Source organism: Phymastichus coffea, unplaced genomic scaffold (genome assembly GCF_024137745.1).
Source record: "Phymastichus coffea isolate CEN01 unplaced genomic scaffold, Cenicafe_Pcof_1.1 PCOF00116, whole genome shotgun sequence".
NCBI lineage: Eukaryota > Metazoa > Arthropoda > Insecta > Hymenoptera > Eulophidae > Phymastichus > Phymastichus coffea.
The window spans coordinates 524,594-543,384 of NW_026706927.1; the positions used below are offsets into that span (position 1 = coordinate 524,594).

At 32.7% G+C, this 18,791-nt stretch overlaps 3 protein-coding genes across 8 annotated transcripts; all 3 read left to right on the top strand.

Moving 5' to 3' along the window:
* The first annotated feature begins 15 nt into the window (after positions 1-15).
* On the top strand, positions 16-6,429 carry LOC131670800 (dual specificity mitogen-activated protein kinase kinase 7-like). 5 transcript variants are annotated; one of them, XR_009302479.1, is made up of 8 exons: positions 16-767; positions 1,144-1,663; positions 1,738-1,908; positions 1,977-2,111; positions 2,196-2,427; positions 2,654-2,865; positions 5,030-5,141; positions 5,815-6,429. XR_009302479.1 is itself a non-coding variant. In XM_058946727.1 (6 exons), the coding sequence occupies exons 2-6, from the start codon at positions 1,178-1,180 to the stop codon at positions 2,719-2,721; spliced, it is 1,092 nt and encodes a 363-aa protein (XP_058802710.1). In that variant the 5' UTR covers positions 16-767; positions 1,144-1,177; the 3' UTR covers positions 2,722-5,514. The 5 variants fall into 5 exon arrangements, 1 of the variants encoding a protein (XP_058802710.1); XR_009302477.1 differs by having other exon boundaries at positions 2,654-5,141; XR_009302480.1 differs by having other exon boundaries at positions 16-152; positions 1,555-1,663; positions 2,654-5,141.
* A 1,886-nt stretch (positions 6,430-8,315) lies between these two features.
* Positions 8,316-15,648, top strand: LOC131670790 (histone-lysine N-methyltransferase EHMT2). Its single transcript, XM_058946703.1, has 13 exons — positions 8,316-8,776; positions 9,564-10,423; positions 10,496-11,187; positions 11,263-11,319; positions 11,386-11,519; positions 11,655-12,309; positions 12,387-12,719; positions 12,793-13,021; positions 13,099-13,305; positions 13,372-13,628; positions 13,712-13,962; positions 14,043-14,218; positions 14,287-15,648. Exons 2-13 carry the CDS (start codon positions 9,612-9,614, stop codon positions 14,468-14,470), a joined length of 3,987 nt encoding a protein of 1,328 aa, XP_058802686.1. The 5' UTR covers positions 8,316-8,776; positions 9,564-9,611; the 3' UTR covers positions 14,471-15,648.
* Positions 15,649-15,800: 152 nt separating this feature from the next.
* On the top strand, positions 15,801-18,780 carry LOC131670803 (MICOS complex subunit MIC27). 2 transcript variants are annotated; one of them, XM_058946732.1, is made up of 6 exons: positions 15,801-15,941; positions 17,052-17,230; positions 17,341-17,483; positions 17,561-17,794; positions 17,898-18,020; positions 18,284-18,506. In XM_058946732.1, the coding sequence occupies exons 1-6, from the start codon at positions 15,801-15,803 to the stop codon at positions 18,433-18,435; spliced, it is 972 nt and encodes a 323-aa protein (XP_058802715.1). In that variant the 3' UTR covers positions 18,436-18,506. The 2 variants fall into 2 exon arrangements, with proteins under 2 accessions (XP_058802715.1, XP_058802714.1); XM_058946731.1 differs by lacking the exons at positions 15,801-15,941; positions 18,284-18,506 and adding exons at positions 16,628-16,801; positions 18,556-18,780 and having other exon boundaries at positions 17,898-18,067.
* The last annotated feature ends 11 nt before the right edge of the window (positions 18,781-18,791 follow it).

An 18,791-nucleotide genomic window follows, 5' to 3' on the forward strand; every position in this document is an offset into this window, starting at 1 on the left:
GTATCGGTAATAATTGTTCACGAAGATGATAAAATAATATTTTCTCAATCGACGAATCGATACAAATCGAGGCTTCATTCAATAGAAAACCTATGGTGTTCTTGTGACTATATTTAGATCATTCAAAATGAAGTTAAGGGTAACTAAATGCAGTAAGATATTTTATTGACTAAAAATGTTGTACAACTTTTTTCTTATTAATTCGTTCACCCTTACAATTTTATGAAAGTAAATCAACGAACATTTTTAATTTTAACATATTCTTAAATTATCTTCACTTTTGTTTATTTTTCTCTCTGAAGTTCAAAAGAAAATAATTGATCCATGAAGAGAATATCCAACAGATTAAGGTGAAGAATAATGTTGCAATATTTAATTTATGTCAATAACTGAGAGAAAGGTATATGTATATTCTAATAGACTAGTACTTTTTATAAAAGTGATGTATAGTGGAGGTGAAAAAACGAGTCCGGCCAATACAATCGTTATAGTATAGGAGCAAGAGTGAACTTACCGTATTCAAGTAGATGATACGATACTGTAGTAATAAAGTTCTTTATTTTCTATTTTAAATAGAACGCAATACCATTTTACTCATTGAAGTTAAAATCAGCTGTGTAATACATTAATTATGGCATAAAATTTATGTCGCATTGCACAACGTAGTGATAAATCTTTGGGAAAAAACTATTAGAAATTTTCACCAATTGTAATCATTATTCTTACTCATTGGATTTCAACAAGCCTACGATATAATATATAAGCAAGTATAATTATCAAATTGTACTTTGTTTTTAAATGAAATTTTTTAAGGATTGGATTAATTTAATGCGAATAATAGTCGATTTTGTAAAGTGTAATGTATAGGTTATGTTTATTATTGTTATTATGGTATATGTTTATTATTTGATATTTTGGTTATAATTTAATAAAATATTTATTAATCAACTATTTATTAAATATTTATTAAAATATTTATTAATAATAATAGCCAATTAGATTTGTAGTTGCTATAAGTCAGTTAAAAACATTTCAAATTAAGCAGCTTTATTGTAGTTTCAAGATTCACATTGTAGTATAGAAAAGTAATGATATATTTTCAAACTTTTCAACTCTATTATAGAATATGAATTTATTATTTAGGAATTTTTGGAAATAAAAAATTATATTTTTCATCATGTCTCAAGTGACCAGACCTAAATTACTCAAACAAATTCATGCTGGAGTTGTTAAAAGCCAACTTGATATTGAATATGAATCTAAGGTTGAACTACTTGAAAAAATGGGTGGACTTTTAGAAATAAATGGACAGAAATATGAAGTAAATTTGAAAGATTTTGAATATTTAGGATTCCTAGGTAATGGCACTTGTGGACATGTAATGAAAATGAAACATAAACCAAGTGGAATTATTATGGTAGTCAAACGAAAGCGAAGATGCAATACATGTGATGTACATGAATATCAGTATAAGAAAATGATCATTGATTTACCCATCGATCTAAAAACTAATGATTGTCAGCATATTGTTCAATGCTTTGGCTTTTACTTTAGTGGTGGCCTTTGGGTTTTTATGGAATTAATGGAGACTAGTCTAATAAAATTATTAAAAAAGTGTAAAGGAACAATACCAGAGTATATTTTAGGAAAAGTAACAGTTGCTGTATGTACCAAATTGTTTGTTATTGATTAATTTAACTGTTTCACACATTTTAACAAGTTGTATTACATTAACAGATATTAAAAGCTTTAACTTACTTAAAAGAAAAGCATGGAGTACAACACAAAAATATCAAACCTTGTAATATTTTTTTGGATACATCCGGGGAAGTAAAACTAAGTGATTTTAGAATACCTGATCGATACCTCAATATAATAAATACTGATGAATACACTTTATATGCAGCTGTAAATATTTTTATTCATCACCAATACCTTTAATATTATGAACATTTTAATATTAAGTTGCTTTACAGCCGGAAAGAATACTTCTTCCAAACTTTCCAAAATCTGAAAATTATGACAGAGAAAATGTTTGGAGTTTAGGCATAATATTAATAGAATTAAGTACAGGAGTGTTTCCATACAGAGTTTGTCACACTGTTTTTGAGGTATGCTTTATGAAGCATTTGTTATAAAAATTTCAATTAACTATACTTTTTAATGTTTAATACTCCAATTTATTTATTACACAGGCAATGGCTGTGATTCTTAAATACACACCTTCTATATCTCCTCATGCGCGACTTTCTCCAGAGCTTCGAGATTTTATTGATTTTTGTTTAATAAAAGATTACCAACAACGTCCCGAATATGATGAACTAATGAAACATCCTTTTTTTCAAAAATATGCAAAATTTGATTGCAAAACAATGAGTATTCTAGCTGTAAGTGGTTTTACAAAACTGTATGACAATTGGAGTCAAGGTGAGTCATTGAGTATTCATTATTAAAAAAGTTATGATTTATTATATAAACAAAATAAAGGATAGTTCGAATAGTATATTTTTACAATACTCATACTACATAAATTAACAGGTTGATTGCTATAATATTGGTATGAATATAATATTTTCAAACCACCAATTTATTTTTAAGATATTTGTTTTAAAATTGTAGACCAATCTGTATAAACATTTTAATTATATTTCAGCATTTAATTTATGGAAAACCACAAACAAAAGAAAAATTGAGTCAATAACTGATTCAACTAGTATCTGAAAGTTTATTCAAAATTCTAAACAATTTCGGAAAAAGGAAAAAATGTTCACGATTGGAAGCAATTGATTTCAATTTATTGCAATTTATTAGAATTAAGATTTCATTCTGCAGACTTTGGAATCTGTAATCTCTAACATCACAATGGTAAACAATTTATTTTTATTCATGAAGTAATCTAATCTCATTGATATAAATGGTAAATCTTTTGTCTCGCACGTTTTTGATGAAAAACTTAAATTTTGTTTCTATAAAGCGATCAGTGCGTTCAATCGAATTCGTTTGTTGGTTCAATCTATTCGTAACTTTGAAATCGCTAAGCTAATAGTTTAACTTAGATATTTCCTCATAGTTTAATTTTCACGTAGTGAAGGAAACAGCAATTCATTTCTCCAAATGATCTTAGTTAGTCCAAAACATGAATAAATAATAAGAAAGTCTATGTACGTCATCTTAAATTTATCAGTTAATCCATTCGAAGTGCTCTAACAGATGCACAGTTGATGTCATTTTTCTAGTATATATAGAGCTCGACTAATGAGAGGCGGCACTGAACTATGATTCATCGAACATCGTTGATACTTCTCACAGCCCTACACATACTAATGCTTTTAATCAAGCATTTTAATTAATAATCCTTTCATGCCTCGCTCGAAACATTAAATCTGAAGCCGTTATTTAGTAAACTTATTATATGACTTTTAAAAAAAGAAGATAGATTTACATGACGTCTCTGAAAGCTTAATTTGAAATGACAACAGCTGATAAATTCAATGTTACGGGCTATATGAAATAGCCAAGAATTACCCTTTTATAATGTATTATTATTGTCTATGCATACGTTAGTGCTTATATGATCTCGAACTAATATGTTATGTTTGGGTCATTCTGTACTCTGTAAACGAAATGGATCAATCGTATCCGGCTTGAAGGACCAAAATTTTCACTATCAAAACTGTCTGATATAACTTTGTTATCATCAGATTTAGTCTTGGTGAAAATAAAAGAAAAACAAATCTTTATTGGTTGAGTTGAGAAGACGTTGACGTAAAAACAGGTTTGAGAATACTGACACTGATCACTTTGTTATTTCACTGGAAAAGACTTTGGAAAATCCACTGGAGAAACCTCAGGAAACTATCTTGCCTTGATAGCAGGTCCTGGCAGTCACAAGCCATATTCCCGGAAAAGCCTCAGGAAAAGTCACTAGAAAAGCCTCTGGAAAAGCTTCTGGTAAATAAAACCACTGGAAAGACCACTAGGAAATCCCTCTGGAAAAGCCTTTGGAAATGCCTCAGAAAAGGCCACTGGAAATGCCTCTGAAAACTCTGTTAGTTTGGCAGCAAGTATTGGTAGTTGATGGTGAACCTTTATCCCTAATAGAAGGCTTGAAGGCTTCAGAGAGATCTGAAGCTGGTTGAGTAGCTTGAATTAATGGTCTGAATGATCCGATACACTAATCTTTATACTATTGCTCAGAGCTCATTCTTTCCCACTATGTCACATTTTGGGAGAAGAGACAAGTTGGTCCATAAGAAGTCGCCCTCTAGTGAATTCTTAATTCAGTTCTAGGTGAATTTGTGACGTCAGAGATTTGATTCCAGTTGCTACTTGTAATCCAAAATATAAAACAAGTATCATCAACAATCGTGTTGTGAGCTAACAAGAAGCAAGACTCGACCTGTCACTGTTGTACATCGGCGAGATAGGAGACAAGGCCAAACATTTACTTTTAATGTTTATAAAACCATGACGTCACAGATGTTTACCATGAATTCGTCGATTTGAGCGAAAAAAAAACCAACCACATAAAAAACCGATGTTGAGGGGAAAATTGGAAAATGCAGGCCGAGGCCTGAACAACAGCTAAGCTAGATAATAATAAACTAATAATGTATCTTTTTTTATTCATTAAGTAATGGGCAGGCTCGCCTACAAGATTTTTATACAAATAATTTTCCTCACATTCAAGTGGTTTTATTAAACTACTCGGTGGTTGGTTTCAAGGCGAGTTAAATTTATTTGTTGATAATATGTTTTTCGAGATATTATTTTTGTAGGCTTTCATTCTTGTGTAATCGTTAATAGGTATATATTACGCAGGTTAATAGGTTTCTTTTTTATTTATTATTATAATATCAGATCAGATTATTTTGAAATAAAGCAAAGCAAAAACGTTGATATTAAGTAATATTTGTTTATAAATCTTGAAGACAAGATACAATATACTTAGATGAATATATTATTAAAAATTTCTTTTATTCGAAAAATAATCATTGCACTTCCTCGAATATCTTGTAATATGTTACAGCGTTTAGATTAGGGACGACAGAAAGAAATAGAAAATTTATTTGAAAAAATGCAGTGACATTCTAGAAGGGACAATATGTTTGATCTTAGTCTTCTTTTGACCTTCACTTTTAGTAAGTATTTTTTTTATTGGTTTTGATTTTCAAACAGTTTTTGTGATTTATTTTTAGTAATTCTCGTCATATTTTTAGTATCTAATTGCAAATTTTTCTTAATATTCTTAAAGCTTCTTTTTTTTTGTATAATTATTTTTATGTTGAGTGAAGTCTTGCATGATTCGTGCATATACGTTCCTTTGTGTCGTGAACTTGTCAGATAACTTGAGTAAAAACAAATGCTAACCGTTATAATTAGATAGTCGTACGCATGATAATCCAAGTAATCGTCTATTTTTTCTTCAATAAATATAAAATAATCCCATTATTTCTTCAACCAAAGTGAAAAAAATCATATAATATACATACAGCATTGTTTCTATTTTTCAAAGCATAAACCAAATGCTTTTTTATAATATACAGCATGTGATTTTCTCGCTTGTGATTACGTATCGTTGAAAAGTAATAGGAATTTGGGTGAAATAGTGATTCCATTGTAAGTTATAAGTCTATTTTGACTAAACTTCCTGTAATTTATAATGTTAGTGTAATAATTTTTTGCATGATAAGGAGAACAGTAAATTGATTACGCCTGTATTAGTGTAAAGATGACATCAAATTTTATCGCTTTGTAGAATTGTTACCAAGGACAAAATCTTACACTTTCGATTTACCAGACTTTTCTTTTCAGATATCTACTGACCGAATTGCATGATAGCGGTTATCACTTCGATTTTATATCGAAAAAGTGAGTTATTTGATGTGTACGTTATAGAAATCACTTAGTGAATCAAAGGACAATGCTACTTCGAGATTGTACTCTCACGATGCCAGAATATGTCAGAGACTGCACTGACTAAGAACAATGCATAGTAAACAGATCCAAAGTATTATATTTATTTATCATGTTCTTGCTCTTCCTTCTACAAGTTGATAAACGATTACTACTTCAATGATTTTTCATGAAGTCTTCTAAGCGGCAATCAAAGTTCCTACTCATAAATACTCTAATTACTGCTAATTGTGTGGTTTAGATATATTGAAAGTTGAAAAACCGCGAATGTTTTTTTTTCAAGTGTACCTGATTGCTGTGCCTTTGATGATTGTATGAATTACGATCGGACAATTATGTAATCGTATGAAATAAATTTTAAATTGCATATATTCAGAATATTTATAAATAAAAACCGTATGTACCGCGTTGCAATGAAATATCTAATGTTACTTCTACAAGTCATCATCATTATAAATCATTTATATCAAATACTGTTTATTTTTAATAAAAAGTAACAAGACTGATCGTCAAAACGGGAATAAAGTTGTAAAAAATTGTATACAGTGATTTTATGCACAATCCCATTCCCAATGAAGAATTCAATTGAATTCTTACGCAATAACTTTACAAAAAAGAGTGGCGATGTATTACTGACAGTGTACACACATGGATGATATGAGTATATGTCCTTGAGTCATCATACAGAGCCGCTGCAGTTTCCGCATTTATACAACTATCGTATGGAAAACTTAAAAAGTTCTATTGTTACTATAATATAATAATTATACAATGATAGTAGACAGTCGTGGTCGCTCGCAGTGCAGACGTCGTTGACTAAGTCTCTTGACTACATAACGTATATCGGTATACGCGTGTATATTCATGACCCGCATACTTGTGATCGTATATCGCCATATCTTCTTGTAATTCTACAAAAAATCACTAAAACTCAGTAAAAATCTTGTAGAACATTAATTTTAAAGTTCTTTTGTATACATTTTCGATGACTATGAGACTAATTGTGCATTTCTCTTTTCAGAAAACAAAGTGTAACTTAACCTTACTTCTTTATCTTTCGAAAGCAAAGATAAGTAAGTATATTGATTTTTGTGAGAAAAACTTTTAATATTTACTCAAACTTTTATGATTCTTGCAATGACTTGTCATTTACATATTATTCAGTAGTATAAGTAATGAATAAATTTTCGGAGAAAAAACAATATTAGAGGAACCAATTTTTGAACACATTTTCAGGTTTCTATACATTATAGGGATTGGATTTTGGTATATTTAATACGGAAATAACTAATTGTACATCATTAACGTGAATGCGTCGAAAGAATAATTGTGACTATGCAATAGTTTACAAGGCATGGAAAAGATTAAATATATTTACATCGCTTAGTAAAATGGCAACTATTTTTCACCACTCACTCTAACGAATATTTCACCAAAAGAAAGTAGTCATTTATATTCTATGCGTGAAATATGCATCATAATAATCATCAGGTCAGTATGTTCTCCGGACCATGAAATCCTAAGTCTCGACAAACTCAAATTTTCCATCGCTTCATCACCGCATGATGAAATAACAAATTCTAGATAACTTTGTCGGTTTAAATACCATATAGTCTTCATCACACGACATATTACATAATAGGCAAAAGCGACGTTTCAACTGTCTCGACGCCGCCGAGAAACCTACTTTTTTCCTTCGTCGTGCTACAGTGCAGTTGTCTTGGAGATACGAGACTGCAATAATGGGTTTTCATTTATTGTAAAAGTTTTGGTGTCGAACACTCTCAACTGATTTGCATGTATAGATTATTCCCATTATACCTGCTGACAGCATATGGTGAAATGAGTATTAGCTATAAATAGGATGCAAGGAATATAAACGCACGCGCGTCCTATTTTTATCTTCGATTTCTTTTAAATCTCAGGGGCGTATTCGCAGTAGATAATTGCACTAATTGTCCGCGAGGTAGTTTTTCGGCAGCTTTGTAAACAGAGAAATAAAGTGCAGATGCTGATTTCGAAAAACGATAAAAGTCGTTACTCGATTTGGATTTAGGAGAGCATAACAAAGTAGGAGTTCCATATTCAATTCTTTGGTAGGACTTCCTACAGATATTAAGCTACAGGCCACGAGCACGAGAGATAATGAATCTTTGACATTTTTGTCGGAGGAAAGCTCGAACATTCGAACGTGCACGCGCTTCGATCGTTTTCCTCGCGTTTTTCACACACGAATCTTGTGATTAAAGATTGCACGCGTAGGTACGTGCTTCAGAACCGAGCGTCAGATCAGCATCATCATGACCAGGTAATTCACACGTAGGCGTTGGATCGAAAGGGTAGTGCTATTATAGAAATGATTACGATCGGATTTTTACGTATAAAGGGAGAGAGCGAACAGATAGAGAACGCGTATTGTGCGAGCTACACACAACACACCGACAACTTACGGCGGATCGGCCCGCCGCGTGCGTGGAGCTGGCGCAGGCACCAATCAATATGGCCTCCAACCGCTAGTCGCCGCTGCCGCTGCTGTAGCGAGGAGAGCTACACGCGCAGCCGAGTAGCGCATATTATATACTTTAGCCATAGACTGGCAGGCCGCGAACGGCGTCCGGGTCGTCGACGTCGTCGTCTGTTTTGCCTGGCCGCCCATTCATTATTTATTTATATTTATTTTTTTGGCCACGAAGCATACCTTCGATGCGATGGTACTTTTGGTGTACGGGTGAAGTTATCCACTACCCCTTCGTGAGAAGCGTCACGGTCTTAGCTTAACCTACAACCAACACACTTGGCGTAGAGAAGATCAGGGGGCGGTTTTCTTCTCGGAACGACGAGGAACATGCTGACGATTTTGGTACGTTAGTGTGTGTGCTCCGTCTTTCATAACTACCCTATTAATTGTGTGTTTGATAATAGTTGCATTTGCTTTGCATGGCGCGTGTACTTGCGTTGATAGTTTTCTGATTTTTACCCCGAAGGGATGTTTTTATTATTCGCATACAGCGGGTAATTTGCACACGGTTCCATTGGAAATATGAATGTTTACTAAGTGAATCGAACAGTTTTCAGATTGTTAAGATAGAACTTAACTGAAATTATTGCTTTTTTTTACCTAATTTAGTTACATTTTAAAAAGTCCATATTGTCTATTCTTAATGAAGCAGTGCGAAAATTCGAATAAAACGTGATGATAGATCTAGCCATATTGGCTCATGTAAAAAATAGTTTTTAAGTTTTATTGACGTTTATTTATTAACTTTTCTATCCAAGATCAAAATTATAATTTGAATGAAAACTGCTTATAGTAATATTTCAAATGGTTCCTTGTATTTTTAAAAGCACTGTTTAATTCTTCAAATTTTCTGCAACAAATAGAGTTTTGCACAAATAATTATTTGGTGATGATAACTAACTTATTATTAATGAAAATATGTAATTGTTTTATTAAAAAAAGTTTGAATTGAAGAAAATACCTTGCTAACTTCGAATAAAGTAGATATAGCTAATGTTAGAAAATTTTTTTTTCTAATCCCTATTGACCAGTATTGATAATAGAAATCAATGACCATTATATTAATTAATCATTGTACCAAAGTAGTTTTAATGGTTCTATGCACTGTAGCAAGTAAATGCCTTTTCAGGTTGATGGAATAAGTTGATTATAACATAGACTGACAAGTTATTTCATCATGCCCAAGTTAGATTGTGTAGAGGCTAACACAGTAGTAGTAAATCAGGGGGATACAGATGATGAAGATGTTTCTCCAAAAGATACAATAAGTATCCAGCAGATTTTAGATTGCATGACTAATGAGTTTAATAAAACAGGTACCAAAAAAGGTACAGATTCATCAAGAAAGGTAAACAGAACTGAGCAAGCTGTACGTAAGGTTGAAAAGGTGCAAGTGAGAGAAGAAAGCCCCAAAGCTAAAAGAATACCAAAAGTTACCAATCAAATCATTGAAGAAGAAATCAAAATAATTAAGGAAAACATACCAGAAAAGAAAGTTGAGAAAGCTCCAAGTGAAGAAGAAACAGTCAAAGTGGATGATGTTACCAAAAAAGATGAAAAACAACAAAGAATAGTATTGACATTTAGGACTATTGATGAAAATACTGATCATGGTAAAAAGACAAAAATTTGCACATCGACTCTAGTACCGGATGAATTAGCCAACTGTGACACAATCCGTGGTGTGTCTGTAAAAGTAGAAGGCTATGATGATGCACGCAATGATATAAATAAGTCAGATTCAGAAGATTGTTCTAAGCAAACTGTAGCTTCAGATACAGAATTGTTAAATAAAGAAGAAAAGAAAGAGCAAGAGGAAAATAAAAATCATTTAGAGAAAGACTCAATAGTTGAAGAGACTCAATCAGTTTCTGACATGAATCCTGTTAGCATGACAAATGGTGATGCATCACTTGAAGAGAAGTCTGTAGAAGTAGAAAATACATCTTCTACCACTAAGAGAAAGCAAAAGCAACTTAAAGAATCAAGGTATGTTGATAAACATATTTTCAAATTGTAATTTTTATTGTTATTTTCATAGTACCTAATTATTTTATTTAGTGAAACTGAAGAACCAAGCTTGAAACGTTCTGCAAGAAGACTATCAAAGGAAACATCAAAAAGTACAGTATTAGAGAGTGCAATGGCAAGGAAAGAGAGGTCAAATTATACAGAAGAAAGTACCAAGAGAAGATACACTAAACCCGGCAGACCAAGAAAAATATCTGTTGAGAAAAGAGATTCTAATTCAAAAGCTCTAGAAAAAGCAGAATCTCTGGATAAGACTCACTCTTTTTCAAAAGCTGCAGATAAAATAGATTCCATTCCACAATTAAAACCTTTGGATCCTTCAAAATGGAATACTGATAAAATCATGGCTCTGCCTAAGTTGAGTCCATTAGATCCTACAAAATGGGCTGTAGATAAGAAAGATTTACCAAAACTAAGTCCATTAAAACCTCAAAAGGAAGTGGTTACAGTAGATAATGAAAAGAATGGTCTTGATGCTGTCAGTCTTCAAAAATTAAACAAATATGAGGGAATGCCTAAGTTAACGCCTATAGTAAAAACTGCTGAAATCCTAAGCCAGTTCAGTGAAGTAACAATTCATAACATTTCGTCTTCAAATGCAAAAAATAGATCATTATTGAAAAGATCAAATGAAGCTTTTCTAAAGCCCACATTAAAAATAAAAAAACGAGAAAAACCGCGACCTGTGACAGTGAGCAACGATGCAAAAGCACATTCTACAGGTATTTGTAATTAATCAATTTCTGATGCTTGTAGAGTTTTCACGTATGAAAATAATTTGTAATTATTTCCAATAGAAGCAACTCTTTCTGCAACAGAATCTGAAAATTCAATGGAAGATGTTATACTAGAAGGTAAATCGAAATTCCGCGCATTGATCCAAATCTCAAAGTAGATTTATTCACAATTCATTCTTCCAGAAGAATCAATACAACCAAAACGAACGCGTAGAAATATGGTTCCTAGTCCAAGTACAGCTGAAGGGCAAGCGTCCACGCCAGAATCGACGGCTATTTTAAATAACAGAGGTCGCGAGAAACCAGCCAATAACAAGGTAAGCAAAGCTTCCGCGCTCTTATTCTGGCTAACGTATTGATATCTCTAATCGTATTGTATAGCATGAGAATTTTTATATTGTGTGCCACTAACTTGAACCACGTGTTTTTTTCTCTCTCTCTTTTACACCCAGCATTCCGAATCCATGCAATGCTTGTGTGAAGTGCGCTCTCAGTTGTATGTGACAATCACCAGTGCCGAATCACCGTTGTACTGCACCGCCCAAGACTCGATTGATAACAAAAATGTTGTTTGCGGCAACGAGGTCGACCACGACGATGTGGCGATGAGACGGCCGAGCACGAATATCCCTTATATTATACTATGTCGCACTCACAAGGAAAGACTCACGAGGCATAACTGCTGTCCGACCTGTGGACTATTTTGTTCCCAGGGTAAATTCGTGCACTGCTCCAACGGGCATCAGTATCATCGTAATTGCGAATTGCTTTACAACGACAAGCCACTTTGCCCGCATTGCGGCAGTTATGGCATTTCGTACGATGTTTTTATTACCATGACGGGCAAACGTAAACCCATGACTCTAGCATCACGTAAACAAGTACCAAAGGAACCAGCGGCAAAGATCACTTTACCGGGTGTAGGTGATAATGCTAAGCTTGCCGAACAACAACCAATTCGGAAAAAGTCTGTTGGGCCGTTGATAGATCCAGCAATCATCAAGATTCCTGAGACTGTTGTAGGTGAAAAAATTGAGCGGTACACGGTTATGAGCTTGTACAATGCTGTTAAGAGTGGCGACGTTCAGAAGTTGGTCAACGTTTTAGGTATACCCTTTTAACTCCTCATGTTATTAAACAAACTTTGTTGAGCATACTAATTGTTTTACGTCGATTTTTTCTAGCGTGTGGTTATAATGCTAATCACGTGTTTCGTGATCAGGGGCACAAAACTGGGCTACATCTGGCATCGGACAAGGGTCACGTAGCGTGTGTGCACGTTTTAGTGCAAGCTGGTGCACAAATAGATGTACTTGATAGAAATCAGTTGTCGCCGTTGATGTTAGCCGCGAACAACGGAGAGGCAGAAGTTGTCAGGTATTTAATGAGAACCGGTGCTGACGAGGCTTTAAAAGGCGAAGATGGTATGACGGCTTTGCATATGGCTGCTAAATCTGGACACTTGGAAGTTTGTAAAATTATTTTGGAAGAGTGTAAAGTACCGCGAACGTTAGTCGGTAATTATCGTTACTTCTTCGGTCTTGATTTTAAAGAAAACAGAATTTTTTTAACTTTTAATTGAATTTAAAGATTCAACAGACGATGGTGGATGGACGAGCTTGATTTGGGCTTGCGAGTTCAAACACGTCGAGGTAGTCCGGTTTTTGTTGAATAGCAAATGTGATCCACTTATAAGAGATGCCGAGCAGAATATTTCTCTACATTGGAGTGCATTTAGTGGTAGCTCCGAAATAACTGAGATGCTTCTCAATGCAGGCTGTGATCCGAGCACTGTCAACGTTCATGGCGATACACCCCTGTAATTAATTTTTAATCAACGCGAGTGGTTTATTAAAAATTGTTCTCGAATTAATGATATTTACAATACGATTACAGGCACATAGCATCTAGAAAAGATCAGTACGATGTTTGCGTTCTACTATTGTCAAGAGGGGCAAGAGTTCGCGAAATGAATATTATGGGAGAAACAGCGATAGACTGTTGTGGTGGAACCGGAGATACCTTGAATGCTCTTCAGCTGAATTTTAAAGTTAACCAGAACGCTGATAATTTATCAGAGAAAACCACCAGGATATTAACAAAGTACGGTTCTTCGACGTTTATTTAAAACATACTTTAAAATATCATTAACTTCTAATTTCATTTCAGTGACATTTCTCGAGGGAAAGAAACGAATCCTGTTCAGTGCGTCAATGGCTTTGATTTGGAAGATAAGCCAACTGATTTCGTTTACGTAACGGAAAGCTGCTTTACTAGTCGCATTAACATCGATCGAACAATAACATCGTTGCAATCGTGTCGGTGTGAGGATAATTGCAGTTCTGATAAGTGTCTTTGTGCCAATATTAGTCTGCGTTGCTGGTACGACGAAGAAGGAAAACTGGTACCAGAATTCAATTATGCAGGTACGGGCCATAAATTTATTTTCTGCAAAATGACCACCTATTGATACGCGATTTTAATATTTTTAATATGAATTAAATTACAGACCCTCCGATGTTGTTTGAATGTAATCCAGCTTGTGATTGCAACAAAATAACATGCAACAATCGAGTTGTTCAGCATGGGTTGACGCAACGATTTCAGCTCTTCAGAACTGAAGGAAAGGGTTGGGGCTTGAGAACTCTCCGACATATTCCAAAAGGCTCATACGTCTGTGAATATGTTGGTGAAATTATCTCAGATTCTGAAGCGGATCAGAGAGAAGATGATTCTTACCTATTTGACTTAGACAATAGGGTAAACTTTACTTATTTTTTTGACGTATAAACATTAAAAAGTAATTCAATGAGATGCTCTAATGCAAATGTATGATATAGGATGGAGAGACTTATTGTATTGACGCTCGACGTTACGGAAATTTAGCTCGTTTTATCAATCATTCTTGTGCTCCAAATTTATTACCTGTGAGGATATATATTGAGCATCAGGATCTCCATTTTCCAAGAATAGCATTTTTCGCTAACAGAGATATTGAAGCAGATGAAGAATTAGGGTAAGATTTTTAAATTTTTAACATCAGTTTTATAATAAGTGCTGACTGAATTTTTTATATTTTTATAGATTTGATTATGGGGAAAAATTCTGGATCATTAAATGTAAATCATTCACTTGCACTTGTGGCGCTGAGCATTGTAAATATTCTGATACTACCATTCAAATTACGTTAGATAATTACCGCAAAAAAGTACAACGTGAAGAGTTATTAACGCATCTAACAGCGATAACAGTCACTAACAGTTGCTAAAGAGTTCAAACTCCAATGTCGTGAATAATTTAAATTCTATGCTGTGTTCAAATTATGTTTCAAAATAATAGACTGTCTTGTTCTTGCGCTCAGTTCGAGTTGGTTAATGTACACTTTTACTAAAACAAGAAAGTAAGAGCGTTGAACATTATAGCAGTACAAATCGTGATAATATACTATTTCAGTTATGTGTTCAACTGTACTTCATACTAAGGCTGATACCATTATCAATACAATGTTTTCACTGAATCGACACTTCAGAACGTAATTTGTAGTTTAACATAACAGATGAATTGCATTTTATAATAAAAAAACTGTTAGTATGTTTTACAGATTTGAAATTTTGTAGGTGTAACTATTAAAAATTTTATACGCACTTTCTTTAAACACTAAACGCTGCAACACGGTATGATAACGATTTTTGATAAGTGGACAAATGTGTGTAATAGTTTTGAAGAGAATGCGCTGCCATTGAGACGATTTAATTTTTTATGTAATTTTTTTTTCTTGATAATAGCATCTTGTGCTACTTGAAAAAATTTGTATATAGTATTATACCTATGTTATAACTATAGCATGAATTTTGCAACATTATGTTCATATTTTAATGAAAATCGAATTGTATTCATAGTAAAATATAGTCAAATGACTAGTACTAAAAAATGACTAAACTTTAGTCTGTATACAAATAAACTGTACATTTCACAATTATCTTTAAATTGCTCCATAATTTTCACGAAGTGAAAATTGTAAATGTTAGTTTGTATAAAATGTAGGATTTGTTTGAAGTTCTGAGCTGTATTCTCAGTAGGCACTCATCAAATTAATTTGATATTTTACTTTCATTATGCATAAAAAAGAATAGATAGGCAAAGTATGTAATTTCTAATAGTTCTTAACAATCAAGCAATCAATTAATATATCACATCACGTTATTAAATTTTATTAAATTTTTAAACATTTTATGTGTCCTATTTAAAGTAGAACTGTGAAGTGTGCGTTGCGAGTTATGTCTGCGGTATTGTTTATGCGCTTGATTTAAAAAAGAAATGATAAATTAAAGCAAATTTTTTTGCAAGTATTGATTTATAAAATATTTTGCTGATTCGACAATCTTATTTTGTGCAAAGCTAATTTGTACAATTAAAATTAAATCTATATCTCTTTAACAATAAATAATTACGATTTTTTAATAAAATTAAAACTTGTGAAAAAAAGTTGAAATGTTTTTTATATAACTTCAAGTAATTCATTTTGCCCCGAACCCAAAATTCACTGAATATAATAAAACAATTTTTTTTGTCATTCTAAAAGAATTATGAGAAAGTATATGAGAGATTATGTTCATAAATTTTTAGATCTTACTATTGGAAATATATTTGGGAAAGATGTTACGTGCAGAGAACCAATTCATCGATGCGATGCTTATCAACCCGGAGTTTTAGTTGAGTTCGGTAGAACTGGTATCAAAGTATGTTTTAAAAAATACGGTTTTTATATAAAAAATTATTTTTTATATTGTGGAATAGATTCATACCATTCATGTCTTAAATGTATATTGTAATTAAATTAATAATGTGATCTCGATAAATATAGCTTCATCTTACATCAATGTTTCTTTGTTTTCATATAACTTACAATTGATTATCTGTCATTTTACCGAAATCGTATATACTTTTTGCAAGCAACCAAACTTTACTTCGCTTTTTGAATTTCGATCGGAAAAAATAGTGTTATGTAAGGAGTTTTACATTATTACAATCAATCAATATTTTGAATAAAATTTTCATAAATGGATCGCCAAATCGTAAGTATACAATCATGCTATCAATTTTTATCTATCTAAGGGTCTGTCTCCATAGGGCCTGCCTGAGTCCGTCCGAGCCGGCCGAGATTTTTTATGGGCACGCCATCTCTATAATTTCGTATCCAATGGCGAGTTTCATAGTGAATGACTGCGTTTACATAAACGAGCCCGATCGGACGCAGCCAATACGAGAAACGCATGAACACGAAATTATAGAGATGGCGTGCCCATAAAAAATCTCGGCCGGCTCGGACGGACTCAGGCAGGCCCTATGGAGACAGACCCTAATAACCAGGATCTCATCGCTTTATGTCTACACAAGTATGATTTTTATATTGAAAAAAAATTGCCGATAGATGTCACGTGGGTACCATTCTCACAAGTCTAAGAAGTCTGCTAGGATTTTCTGTTTGTTTAAAAATGAATTTATTGTAATTCCGCTTCAAATACAAAATATACTTAAAGTGTATTTCATAAATCTGATCTATAAAGTATTAAATTTTGCAATGATGAATGGAGTAAAGGTAACTCTACTGTTTGAAATATTATGAATTAAGCACTTAACCTTTCTTAATGACCAATTTATTAAAATTCGGTGATTTATTTAAGTTTTTTAATCTGTATTTCGCTTTATTGAAGATTAAAAAGTATTTGTTAAATTCTATGCTTTATTAATACAATAAATTGACCGTGTTCTTGAGCATGCTTTTTTAAACATTTTTTTGTTTATATTGAAATTTGCCTAAATGAACAAAAATTGTTCCATTTTTCAAGTTGTTCAAAAAATTCTTAATGCCTTGCGGCGTTTGTGCGGCCATTCCCGTATTAAAGCAGTCAAAATCAAAAGAAGATGTGGTACAAGTCAGCAACGAAAATCCAGATAAAAAATTAGTACGACCATCTGAACTTCCAATTTATATGTTTGAAAAACCAGCAATTAGGGAAACTCCATGGTAAAGTGCAAGTAATTTTCTTTGTATTATTACTTGTAATTTATATTATTAATTGTAACTTGCTTAAAACACTGTCTTACATCAGTTACGAATTAAATATTCTTTAACAGTAAGGAGCATGAAGAAAAACCTGGAGTTTTAGAGCAAAGCTTTGGAAGTGTACGAAAATCATTACAAGATATTCTAAAACAGTTCACGGGCTACACAGATAAAATAATAAACACAATAGAAACTGGCAAAGCACACAGTCAAGGTAATAATATTTATATTTATTGTGCATGGTATTATGTTATTATTAATATCTTAGTGATGAATTATGGTTTCTTATAGTAACCCTCGATTATCTAAGAGAAGAAACAAATGTAATGCCTCGTATTGGAGCTGTTGGTTTGGGAGGTCTGACAGGATTGATATTAGGCTTAAGGGGAGGAAAATTCAAGAAATTTGTTTACAGCTATACAGGTGCGGTGGTTGTAGCTTCAATTTGTTATCCAAAACAAGCTCAGGAGGCAACAGTACTAGCAAAATATTACGTCAATGTTGGTTATAACTTTTTGTATGGTGGTAAGCATATAAATATTACAGAATGTTATTGGCTTTGATGTTTTGTCTAATTCTTAATTATTTGTAAAAGATACTAGTATATTTTGGTTAATCAATTTTACAGTGAAGCCGGGAGAAGAAAATCAACTGGAAATCAATTGGCCAGAATTACCAAAAGTGCCAACAAATTTATCTGAGGTTACAGATCTAGCTAGCAGTACTGCTGGTTCAGCTGTTTCAGCAGTTGGTACGCTAGTAATTAAAGCAGTTAATGCATTCAATGAACTAATTAAGGTAGGAGGGTTTCCAATTTTAGTACAACCTCCTCCTGCTCTTTCTTACCTGACAAGCACCTAACTCAATATCTAAGTTATACATGCGTCAAATATTCTTATCGTGCTTTATGCAAAAAAAATAAGAATAAATGAGACTTCTGTAACGATTCTATTAACACCGAGATAGACTTGATTCTTGAAAATATTTGTATGTAAAATAAAAATTTTCTTTTAGAATCAAAAAGTGATTTAAAAACTCATGATGCAACGTTTGTACCGGAAGATACCGATGAAACAAATATTATTGATGTCGTAGACTCGACAGAGTATGAGACGCAAACGAAAAACGATAAAAAGAAATGGTTTCTGTATTGGAAACTTTTGTAATATAGGTATTGAGTTTTCCATACTCGTCATCCTTTCTATTCCATTCGTGTATACTTCGTAAAAATTACATGTCTATTGAAATAAAAAGTATGCTACGTTAATAGTTTTGATTTTATTTAGGATCCTGAACCGTCTTTCGAAGAAGATAGAAAGAAAAACTAAATGAGCAGTTACAAAATCAAGAAAACCCCTCGAAGTAGAAGGATGAATCTGAACTGATTGGAATGACTGTTGAGAAAATGTTATTAAAATGTGATCTTGAAAATAAGACCAGGCATTTTTGTAAAAATTGATAATCGATTGGAAACAAGAGTACACTTGATTTATTAAAAATAAAAAATGTAGATAACACGCCT